General features: G+C 58.9%; 1 protein-coding gene across 1 annotated transcript in view; it reads left to right on the forward strand.

The window, feature by feature from the left end:
- SDC3 (syndecan 3) overlaps window positions 1-5,323 on the forward strand; it is a 37,075-nt gene extending 31,752 nt beyond the window's left edge. The window contains exons 4-5 of the mRNA XM_078073517.1: window positions 35-326; window positions 1,165-5,323. Coding sequence (XP_077929643.1) covers window positions 35-326; window positions 1,165-1,331 — 459 coding nt within the window. The 3' untranslated portion in view covers window positions 1,332-5,323. The remainder of the gene's footprint in view (window positions 1-34; window positions 327-1,164) is intronic.
- Window positions 5,324-11,119: the final 5,796 nt, after the last annotated feature.

The following is an 11,119-nucleotide window of genomic DNA, read 5'->3' on the forward strand; positions in this document are numbered from 1 at the left end:
CCTGGCTCCTGGGCTCATGCCACCCTCCCCACAGACCCCAACTCCGGAGTCCGTCCTGACCACGATCCGGGATGAGCCCGAGGTGCCCGTGAGCGGGGGGCCCAGCGGGGACTTTGAGCTGCCAGAGGAGGAGACCACACAGCCAGACACAGCCAATGAGGTGGTGGCCGTGGGCGGGGCTGCAGCCAAGCCGTCACCTCCGCCTGGGACGCTGCCCAAGGGTGTGCGCCCAGGCCCCGGCCTCCTGGACAATGCCATCGACTCAGGCAGCTCGGCTGCTCAGCTGCCTCAGAAAAGCATCCTGGAGCGGAAGGAGGTGCTCGTAGGTGAGGCTTGGGGCCCGGGAGGAGCCAGAGTGAGGCAGCGGTCGGACCTCAGTTTGACCTCTAGGAACCCAAGAAGAGGTCAGGGCGTGGGTTTCTAGGAGCCTCATTTCCTAGGAGGGAAAGCTGGGGCCTCAACACCCAGACCTGCCCTCTGGTTCCTCCTCTGACCTTCCCCTGTCCCAGGGTCTGACCCTGACACCTGCTTCCCTGGGCCATGCTGGTCAACCCTTCCGGGACCTCAGCCCCTGGACCCTAACCTCTGACCGCATCCTTTGGCTTGACCTGCCCCCAGCCTTCATGCCCTGAGGACCTGCGTTGGCTGCCTCTCCCGAAGAGTCTCTGGACTCGTGGTCCAGACCCTGCTCCCCACTCAGGAGCAGTGTGGCCTCAGGCAGGCCCTTCAGCTCTCCAGGCTCCCTTCTCCTCATCTGTAGAATGGGGATGGCCATTTTGCACTTCACCTGTCCTCAATGCACATCTGCTCATAAGTTAACTCTTTTTTAAGTAAGCTCTAGGCCCTTCCATAGTTGGGATGTGTTGTAGTTCCGCTGGCACAGTTTTTTGCTTTCCTAATGTCTATGAGACGTCGGAGCGTCTTCCGACTGGTGGCATCTTACACCCCCTTAGAGTGTGTGTGGGCGTCTGTGAGTGTGGGTCAGGCACCCAGAAGGGAGCCAGGCCCTGGCGAGGGGCTGTGAAGGCCGGCCGGGGCTGGGGGTGTTCGAGTTGACTTCACTCCACCCCCCGCCCCAGATTCAAGACTCTCAGCCCCCTGCCCAGGCTCTAAGCTCATCCCGCCCTGTCTTTAGCCCGTGACCTCTGCCTTCTTCTTCCACAGCTGTGATTGTAGGCGGGGTGGTGGGCGCCCTGTTCGCTGCCTTCCTGGTCACGTTACTCATCTACCGCATGAAGAAGAAGGATGAGGGAAGCTACACACTGGAGGAGCCCAAGCAGGCGAGCGTCACGTACCAGAAGCCTGACAAGCAGGAGGAGTTCTACGCCTAGAGGAGCCACAGTGCCTCCCGTAGCTCAGCATCACCCCTCTGCCTAGCCCCCGGCCCGGCCTCACCAGCCCTGGCCTGGGATTGGGCCTGGAAGGGAGCCTGGCCCCAGTTCATCTCTGCCCGCCCTCCCAAGGTCTGCCCAGACTGCCAGCCTCACACAGACCTTGCCTGAGGGACGGGGGCGCTGCCATCTGCCCTCGGCTGTGCCCTTATGAGCTCATCTCTTGTCCCCCCCCCCCACCCCACCCCGCGCTGTGCTCTCCCCGCAATCAGCCAGCTTCGGGGCCTCATGTCAGACGGACAGGAGGAAGGAGGCTGCGCATTGGCTGCTGGGAGAAGGGGTGGGGCTTGACATGGGCTTGAGCCCCACCCTGGCCCCGGTCTCCTCCTGGAGCTAGAGAGGCCCTCCGGCTGGTTTCCAGGACAAGCGTTGGGCAGGCTGAGCCCTCAAAATCACCGAGACACTGCAGCCTCTCGCCACTGTCCCAGGGCCCCTCTCTGCCCGGGACAGAGGGTACCTGTTGCTGCCAGCCTGGTCTGTCCTGGCCTCTCTGGGGCTGTGGGGTCATTCTCCCCTCACCCCTGCCCCGTGCACCCCGTGCACACGGACCACAGGCCTCCGCCTCATCCCCTTCTGCCCCTAAGGAACTGACTTCCTGAGAGTGCCCTGGGGGCCACTGGCGAGGCGGGGCGGGGCTGCTCGGACCTCCCTCTTGCTAGTGGGCTCTGCCCAGACACCATCTCCCACGCGGTCACACATCACGTCACACACAGAGAAGCACGCAACGACAGAAGCATACACAGTTCTGACCAGCCAGCCGGTGCAGACCTGTCCCAGACACACACATTCTTCCAAAGATGCTGAGTCTCACGGGTTTCTCACGGCCCCCCAGTGCTTACGACCATGCGAGTCACCAGACATCATTGCCTGATGGTGACGGTGCGGCCTGCCCCTCTCTCTGCCCCCCCACCCCCCCACGTACACTGTGGCACCACGCATGTTGTCTCCAGCTTTCAGGCTCACTGGAGACGGTGGAGTCAAGCTGGAACAGTCAGCCCATATTGGGTCCCCTGAGTTGCCCTGTCACACTCAGTCCCTCCCCACGACGCCAACACCACCCGCATTGCCAGTGACCCCGGCACGTCAGATACAATCCCACGTGGATGCACAATCTCCCCCCCCCCCCCCAACACACAGCCCCGCACTCACACTGGAGAATAGGTGGGGGCACTTACTTGCCTTTCCCGGAATAAAGTGTGGCCCGGAGGGGATGTTGCCACGAGCCCCCCGGGGCATTGCACACCGGGGAGGCCTGCTTCCCTCCCCTCTGTCGCTCGCCAGGGGGTTGGTCCGGTTGGTCCAGGGCCAGCCCCTCACTAGCTAGGAGCCTTGCTGAGGAAGGCAGGCTGGTTCCTGGAATGCGGCCCCAGGCTGGGGAGGGGGTTTGGGTCTCCCAGGACTGCAAGCCCTGGGCGGGGAGGGGCATGTGGCCTGGCTCCTGGTCTCCCTGTGTCCCCCTTCTGCTCTGAGCTAGGGGCCGACTCTGCCTCCCAGGACACAAGTCCCCAAAGTGCCTGCGAGGGTGGGCCCTGCCGCCCGGGGCCTCCTGCACCCTCTCCCTCCCCCCCCAACTGGCCTCGCCAGGCCCACCTCGGTCCCACCCTGGGGCCCCCCCGTGGACACTGACCCACTCATTGGCCAAACCACCTGATGGTTCTCCTGGATGCAGCTGGATGGACCTGCAGCTGGGAGCAGCCCGTCCCGACACAGGGCTCCAAGCCAGGAGCTGAGAGCGGGTGGGGGTGGGGGTGCCGCAGGCCTCAGCCCGCCTCCCCCCTTCTTTGTTACCCTTGCAAGGGGCCTGCTTCTGTAGATATTTTAAATGTGGGGCCACAAATCTCCTTTGGGGAGGGTGTGCTTGGTGGGGGCTCCTGAAGCCACGGGATGTGGTCTGAGTTGTGCTTGGCTGGTGCTCACACCCCACCCCTCACCTTCAACCCAGATTAAAGTCAGGAACCCAGCTCTTATTTCTGTTCCCTTTTCAAGACTCCCTGGCAGCCGCCTTCTGCAGGGGGGAGGGGGAGGGAGGCCTGAGGTGGTGAGGGCGAGCTTCTGGGGAACTTCACCCCCTGTCTTTTCTATTATCCTACTTCCAGGCCAGGGCTCCATCTTTTAGACTCAGTGTCCCCCTGGGTAGGGCCTGGAAGCTTGTGAGGAACCCAGCCTTTGAAGGGGGCAGGAGTGAGGGGAGGCTCCCTGGGCCTACGATCTGTTGAAGGAGAGGTGACCTGGCCTCGGTTGTCCCTGGAGCAGAAGGGCTGGGGTAGGGGGAGACCAAAGGCCCGGCCTCCCTCCACCCTGCTCCCTGGCGGGCTGCTCTCTTGGGGCCAGCAGCTCTGGTGACAAGGCCTGGGCAGGCCGAGGCTGAGAAGCCAGGGAGCATGGAGGAGAGAGGACACAAACCCAGGGATGGTGGGCCCAGGGTTGGAGACCCCAACAGAGGCCAGGGCCTATGGTGGGGTAGGGCCCGGCAAGGATGGGTGAGCTGGGCTTGGTCTGGCTGGAATGGGCTTGGGGTGGCCTGCGTGGGTCTAGCCGGGCCCCAGCAGGCCTGACTCCCCACATCCTGAGGGCTGGCTTCTAGCCTGGGGCTTGGGGCTTTGCCTCCTGGCACTGGCCTCCTCTCTCTGTCCTTTGCATTTGAGAGAAGAGGCCGAGGGCCTTGTTCATGGAGCCCTGGACCTGAGACAAAGGCCCAGGCTTTGTCCGCATGAAACTGAACACAGTCTGACTAGTCCAAATCCCCTCCGGCCAGCCCAGCTCGGCAGGGCGGGCCAAGACCGAGGTCGGTTAAAAGGACGAGCTGGAGCTGTCCTAGGTGCAATGTGGGTGCGGGGCTCTCACCCAGCCTGGGTGCGATGTGTCTGGTCACACCCGAGTGTGCCCGGGGAGGGCGCCCTGCAGGGCCCTGGCATTTTCTGGAAGCAGGGCCAGTTCCAAAGGGGAGGGAGCTTGTGTGGCTTGAGAACCTCTCTGAGAACCAGGGAGGGCAGCTGGGGCCTCAGGAGGTGGGGTTTGGCCCCCCCCCCCAAACTCTCTGGCTGTGACTTTTTAGAACCCAGGCTCTGTCTCCCTAGGAGGCCCGAGGGGGGACGTCTCCTGAAAGGTTTGTCCCCTTGAGCCCTGGAGGTGGATGGGTGGTAACTAGGGCTGGATGAGGCAGGTCTGCGGGCAGTGGCTTGGGGTGCTCAGGCCAGACCCCGCTGGGGTCGGCAAAGCCATCTGTCCGGGCCTCCGGGCTGGAGCCCTGGGCACAGGAAGCAGACCCATCTCTGCCTCTCGGGTGGGGCAGGAGTGGCCACCACCTCCTCGGCTCTCCTGAATTTCTCCGGACAGCCCCCACCCTGGACTTGCTTCCTCAGCCTCCTGCCTGTAAATAGAAGCCCACGGCCTGTACAGATTTACGGAGATGCCGAGACCGGGTCCTGGGGTTGCCATCTAAGGGCTGATGGTTCCAGCATCCCCCAGGTGCCCACCTGGCAGCTCCGCGCACCCAGCCCCAGCGTGGCAAATACATGTAAATATTTTTCGTAGGCAGTGTGGCTCCAGAGAGCCCCCTGAAGACAGTGTCCCTCCTGTGCGTCCTTTCTCTTGTACAGAGCCCTCCGAGAACCCGGCCTGGGGTGGCTGGGAATTTGTCCTTCCCTCCCCCAGGCCTTCCCTGCCCTTTCTCTCCCCCATAACCTGTTTATTAACCATACCTGTCCTGAGTTCATGGCCAAATCTCTAAGGAAAAGTGGAGGGAAAAGACTGGAAAAGGAGGCCCAGGTGCCTGCCCCACCACGGGTACTCACCTGTCCCAGCCTTGTGAAGGAGCTGTTCGGGTGTTTTGGTTCTGTTTTTTTGTTTGGTTGTGTTTTTTTTTTTCTTTTGTTAACACTTCCCGTGCTGTGCCCATTTATAAGAGGAAATAAAATTAAGCTGAAATGATACAGTGTGGCCTGAGTGTGAGCTAAACATGGACACTTTGTGGGGAGGGGCAGCCCGTGCCCCCCTCCTTGGGCCTGCGCTACCTTCCCCTTCGGGAGAAATTGAGAACCAAGCAAGGAAAATTGACCGGCAACCCCTCGCGGGAACCTTTATGGTCAAAGCTGCTGTTGGTTGAGAGTGTTTGGGAAACCACAGAGCTGACAGAGTGGTAAGGCCGGGTGGGGGCTGTGGTTGGGGGGGCAGTCTGTGGTGGCGCTGGGGGCCCTGTGGTCCACCCCCTGGGGAAGAGCTGGTTTCAGGCCGCAAAGAAACAATCCTGGGACCACGGGATGTTGGAATCAGATCGACCCAGGCCGGTTGGTTTTGGTGTTGGTAAAAGCTCAGATGACATTTCCTAGCTCTGATTCTGGAGAAGCTACTTGTGAGCTCTTTGAGCCCCAATTTTCTCACCTGTGAAATGGGATAACAATGACCATCCCCTAAATGGAATGGGGTAAGGATTACATGAGAAAGAACACTGCACGGTGCTGGAACAGAACAGAACATCAGCAGAGGAGGAGTTCCCCGACCTGGGACCACAGACTGATCCCTAGGCTCACAGGGTCATGGAGCTGGGAGGGCTTTGTCCCGGCCCCTGCCAGCACACCTCCTGTGACAGGCGGTTTGGTGTATCCTGGGGACCAGTTGGTCACTCTGCCTGTTGAAAAGTCCTTTGTTTTTAGCCAAAACCCGCCTCTCCAATGTTGCCTTTCTCTGGGGGCACGCCAGGTTCTGCCCTCTTGCCATGGGGTGGCCCCGAGGTATGAGTGTCATGGCCTGAACCTACCTCCTCCAAGGGAAACCACTCCACGGCCCACAAATATTTCCTGTAGAAATTTATTCCTCTTAAAATGTGATACTCACCCAGGGTCTTGGGGGTTCTGGGGTGCGTTGGAGTCTAAGGCCTGCGGATGTGATACAAGATCCTACCCATTCCTCCTTCCCTCCCTTCACTAAAGGTTCTTGAGGCTTCCTCTGTGCCAGGCCCTGCGCTTGGAACTGGGGGACGAGGTGTCACCAGGACAGACCCAGCCCCTGCCCTCAGAGCATGTAGTCTACTGGGGAGAGAGAGACAATAACCGGCGTCTCGTGACCACGTAATGGGTGGGGGTGTCATTTCTCCTCAGCCAACACCTCCAACCCCCATACCCCCATCCACCTCACTGCTGGACAGTTCTGTCCAGGCCCCGAGGCCTGGGTCCTCGCTGTGGGACCTCAGACAACAGGTCCCCCGAAAGCCTTGGACCACATGGTTATAAAAGGGGGTGAAGGGGGGCGCCTGGGTGGCTCAGTCAGTTGGGCATCTGCTTTCGGCTCGGGTCATGATCCCAGGGTCCTGGGATCGAGTCCCACATCGGGTTCCTTGCTCAGCTGGGGAGTCTGCTTCTCTCCCTCTGCTGCTCCCCCCCTCATGCTCTCTCTCTCAAATAAATAAATAAAATCTTTAAAAAAGGGGGGGTGATGGGACCAGCCCTGTGCTACCTCGAGCTTTTATCAGATCTGGGCCCCAGTTGGAAGCCTGCTGTGATGTGATGGGTTGGTTGGCCACATTCAAGGCCAGGCTCTCGACACAGCCCCTCATCCAGGAGGCTTTCGGAAGGTGATTCCGCCCTCTGATGAATCCCTACAGCCTAGAGTTGTCTTCCTCCGGCAGAGTTCCCTTCACCTTCTCAGCAGCGCATCCCTAGCCCCTGAGCCGGAAGCGTGGGAAGAGGACGCTCCTGCAGTCCAGTGGACCCGGCTGTGCGCCCTTGGGCACGCTGCTCGGCCTCTCGGAGCCTGCGTTCTCACGTGCGAGCGTGGACGGTAAGGCGGGTATTTGGAGCTTTGTGAGGACGCCATGAGATCGTACTGAAAGCAACTCGCATGCCCGGGGACCGCGGCGCCCTGGGCGCCTTCCAGCTTTTACAGGCAAACCCTTAATCCCAGCCCTGCCGCTGTCTGTCCGGCTGAGTGGCCTCGGGCGAGTTAGTCACACCAGGCGCTCAGTCTCCTCACCTGTGAAGTGGGGACAATAGTGGTCCCCGCCCCATACGGGTGGCGCTTAGAGCCTGCGTGGCAGGGGCGGGTGCTGTGCAGCTGCGGGCCCTTTTTATTCCTGTTCCCGTCACTGTTCTCGTTACTACGATTTGCAGGGCCCAGCATGCTGCCTGCTGAATGGGTAGAAATCCAAACGTCGGTGTCCGCCCTGGGGTGAACCAGGACTCGGGCCCCGGGGCTGCGAGGGCCGAGCTGGGCACCTGGATATCGGCCGCAGGGGCCGCGCAGATGGGTGTGTGTGCGCACAGGACGTGGCGCCTTTCTCGGTGTGGGGGGGGCCTTGGCTCAGGGATGGGCAGGGAGCGGAGGGGAAGGAGGAAGAATAGCGGATTGTTTCCAGCAGCCCAGAAGGTTGCAGCCGCCTGCCCAGGCTGCCCGCAGAACAGAGCGTGCTCAGCTTCCCAGGCCGCCCACCCCGTCTCTGCTGGCCTGCAGGTGGGCTGCGTGCGGACGGAGGGGCCAGGCCGGCCACCGCCAGAGCTGTGAGCCCTCTAGCCTTCCCCGCACTCAGGGAGGACAGAGGCTGGGCCCGATGCGGGATGGGGGGATGGAGGCCAGAGAGTGGACTGCCAAAGCGCCAGGGTGACACACTGTGCCGGGCACCCGGACGGAGGCTCTTCTCACGTCACCTCATTGCAGCCTCAGGCAGGTCTGGCCTCCTGGCCGCTGGAAACTGAGGCTCAGAGAGTTCGAAAACCTGAGGCCAGAAAGCTATTGGAGGGTGGAGTAGGATTTGAGTCTGGGTCTCTGCCCAAAGTCAATATTCTTTTAGTTTCACCCTCCCATTTCCTTCCTTCCTCTACCCACAGCTGCTGTGTGAGCACGGGCGGGTTACTAAGCTTCTCTGAACCTCAGTGATGTCAGAGAAACAGAGGCAGCAGGGTATGGAAAGACTCAAAAGATAATTAACACATGACACATCTGTGGGGCGCCTGCCAGTCATCGGTGCCCATTCGCAGACACTCTCTCCTTTCGTTCTCAGAGAGAACTGCTGCCGCACCTCACAGAGAGAGACCGGGAGCCTGTGAGCAAAGCCCCACAATGTGGGACACTTCGGTAGGACAATCCCTAGCTTCTTAATTAATAAATTCTTACACATTCTTACAAGATGAAGAGCGAATGTCCAGGGAAGCTTAAACGGCTTGTTAACTGATAAAGGTGGGAACTTGATTCTGATCCTGGTTCAAAAAATTCTTAAAAAAAAAATCCAAGCTAATTATGAGGCAGGTGGAAATGTGAACTTTGAATGAATATTTGTTATACGGAGATCATTGTCAACGTTCTTAGACGTGATAGTGGTTACTATACTTAACGTTTTTTAAAAAAGCGTCCTTATCCTTTGGCAGACCGAACTGTTTGCCCATAAAGCCATAGGATGCTTGTGACGGGCTCGCAGCTAGTGCAGGGAGGAGGGCGCAGGTGGGAGAGCAGGGAGAGAAGTGACAGGACATTTGGGTCGGTAATTGGAGAAGCTGAATCATGGGCACATGAGGGCTTCTTATATTATATTCCCATTTAATTGAAGTTTAAATTTTAAATTCTTCATATTAAAATGTTAAAAAAAAAAAAAGAAATTGATTACTGGGGGCAGGAGGACTTGCCAGGGGTCGCACCGCCAGCAAGTGCAAAGCTGGGTCCTCTGACTCGGAGCCCGGCCCCCGCCTGCCCTCCCCGTTGTCCCTGTCCCCGCCGTCAGGACTGTGGGCTCCCGCAGTGCCACACACCCCTGCTGTGTGTGGCCCACTTCCAGGAGGCCAGCCCCTTCACGGGCCTCGTCCCCTTCCCTTTTGCGAACACTGACACCCCTGAGCGGCTCTGGTGGAAGAATTCACGTGGAGTTACGAGGGCTGACGTCGGGGGGGCTACCCTCCTGCAGAGAAAGGGGCAGCCACGGCCCTTCCCATGCGAGGAGCGTGTCCCCGATTTCCGGGGGATTCTTGGCCTTGCTCACACTGTTCACGTGGGTCCCGGGAGGTGAGCTGGAGGGGGATTACTCCTCCTACTTTGAAGGACATTAGATCTGGTCATTTCCCTCCATTTACAAGGCTCTGGCTGGGAATCCTGAAAGAGACTCTTACCGCCCTGGCGGGCTGCGAGGGAAGAGCACGGGCTTGGCATGAACAGACGTGGGTTATCCCCCAGCCTCAGCCGGTGCCTCCCGGGCTGTCCCCGGGAAGCCACTTTGCTCCCCCACCCCCCGACTTTGGCTTCCTCCTCTGTAGAATGGGCACAGTGGGACCACTAAAGGGGTTTGTGGGGATCCAAAGGGCGGGCAGATCCAAGTGCTCACCACAATGCCTGACACAGCAGGTGCAAGTCAGCACCAGCTCTGCTCCTCCCTGTAACAGCAGCCACAGGATGCTCGGACGCGCTCTGCGTGTGCCCGGCATGCCCCAAGTGCTTTTTTTTTAAAAGATTTTATTTATTTATTTGACAGAGAGACACAGTGAGAGCAGGAACACAAGCAGGGGGAGTGGGAGAGGGAGAAGCAGGCTTCCCGCTGAGCAGGGAGCCCGATGCGGGGCTGGATCCCAGGATCCTGGGATCATGACCTGAGCCGAAGGCAGACGCTTAACGACTGAGCCACCCAGGTACTCCCCCACAAGCGCTTTTTAATGCGTGTGGCATTTAGAACACGGCCTGGCACATGGTACGTACTATAGAGGTGTTTATTAGAATAGAATACTTTTTCACATATTAGCTTATTTTATGCTATGGACTGAATTGTCTCCCCAACAAATCCGTATTTTGAAGCCCTAACCCACAAGGTGACTGGATTTAGAGACGGGGCTTCTAAGGAAGTAGTAAAAGTTAGATGAGGTCATAAGAGTGGAGCCCTGGGCCACTAAACCAATACGATCGGTGTCCTTACTTTCTAAGAGACATCGGAGCATTGGAGCTCTCTTTCTGTGTGAGCTCAGAGGAAGGCCATGTGAGGACACAGCAAGCCAGGAAGAGGGTTCCTGATCTCAGACTTCCGGCCCCCAGGACTGCGAGAAAACAAATGTCTCTTGTTTAAGCCAGTAAACCCGGTCTGTGGGATTTAGTTATGGCAGCGCGGCCGAAGCAGATGAATACGTTTAATTGTAGGTCGTAGGTACTCGTATTACTCTCATGTTTACAGATGGGGAGACTGAGGCTTATGGACTCCAAGAACGCTGGGGGTATAGGTCATAAAACTGTCCAGTCAACCTTGGCCCCCTCTCCCTGCTTCTCCTGGCATACTCCTGTGCGTCCTTCAAAGCCCTGCTCCGACCACACCTCCCCCGGAACTCCCAGGGAGCGCTAGTCATTGGCACCAGTAAGAGAAGGAAGGGAGGCCAGGAGGAAATACTTAGACCTGGAAGAGTGGAGGGTGGAGAGAAGGGAGGGCCTGATGGAGGCCGTCTGGTGAATGGGGGAGGGGGGAGCAGCCGAGCTGAGGAAGGGACGGAAGTTTGAGGGAGAGCCTGTGGGTTGGCTGTTGGGAAGGGCGCGAACAGAAGAGTTCTTGGTCCTTCCCACCATAGGTGGCTCTGTCTCATGGCTCAGCCTCCAGCTTTCTTGAGGTTAGCTGTGTGGTGCGCAAGTTAGGAAACAGACTGGGGCCACACTGTCCTGGTTTGAATCCTGGCTCCTTTACTTACTGGCTAAGTAATAAGTGAACTTATAGACTCTCTTGTGCCTCAGTTTCCTTGTGGGGATAAAATGGGAATAGTAACAGTCTCCATCTTACAGAA

The sequence above is a fragment of the Halichoerus grypus genome, chromosome 5 (genome assembly GCF_964656455.1).
Source record: "Halichoerus grypus chromosome 5, mHalGry1.hap1.1, whole genome shotgun sequence".
In the NCBI taxonomy this organism is placed as follows: Eukaryota; Metazoa; Chordata; class Mammalia; order Carnivora; family Phocidae; genus Halichoerus; species Halichoerus grypus.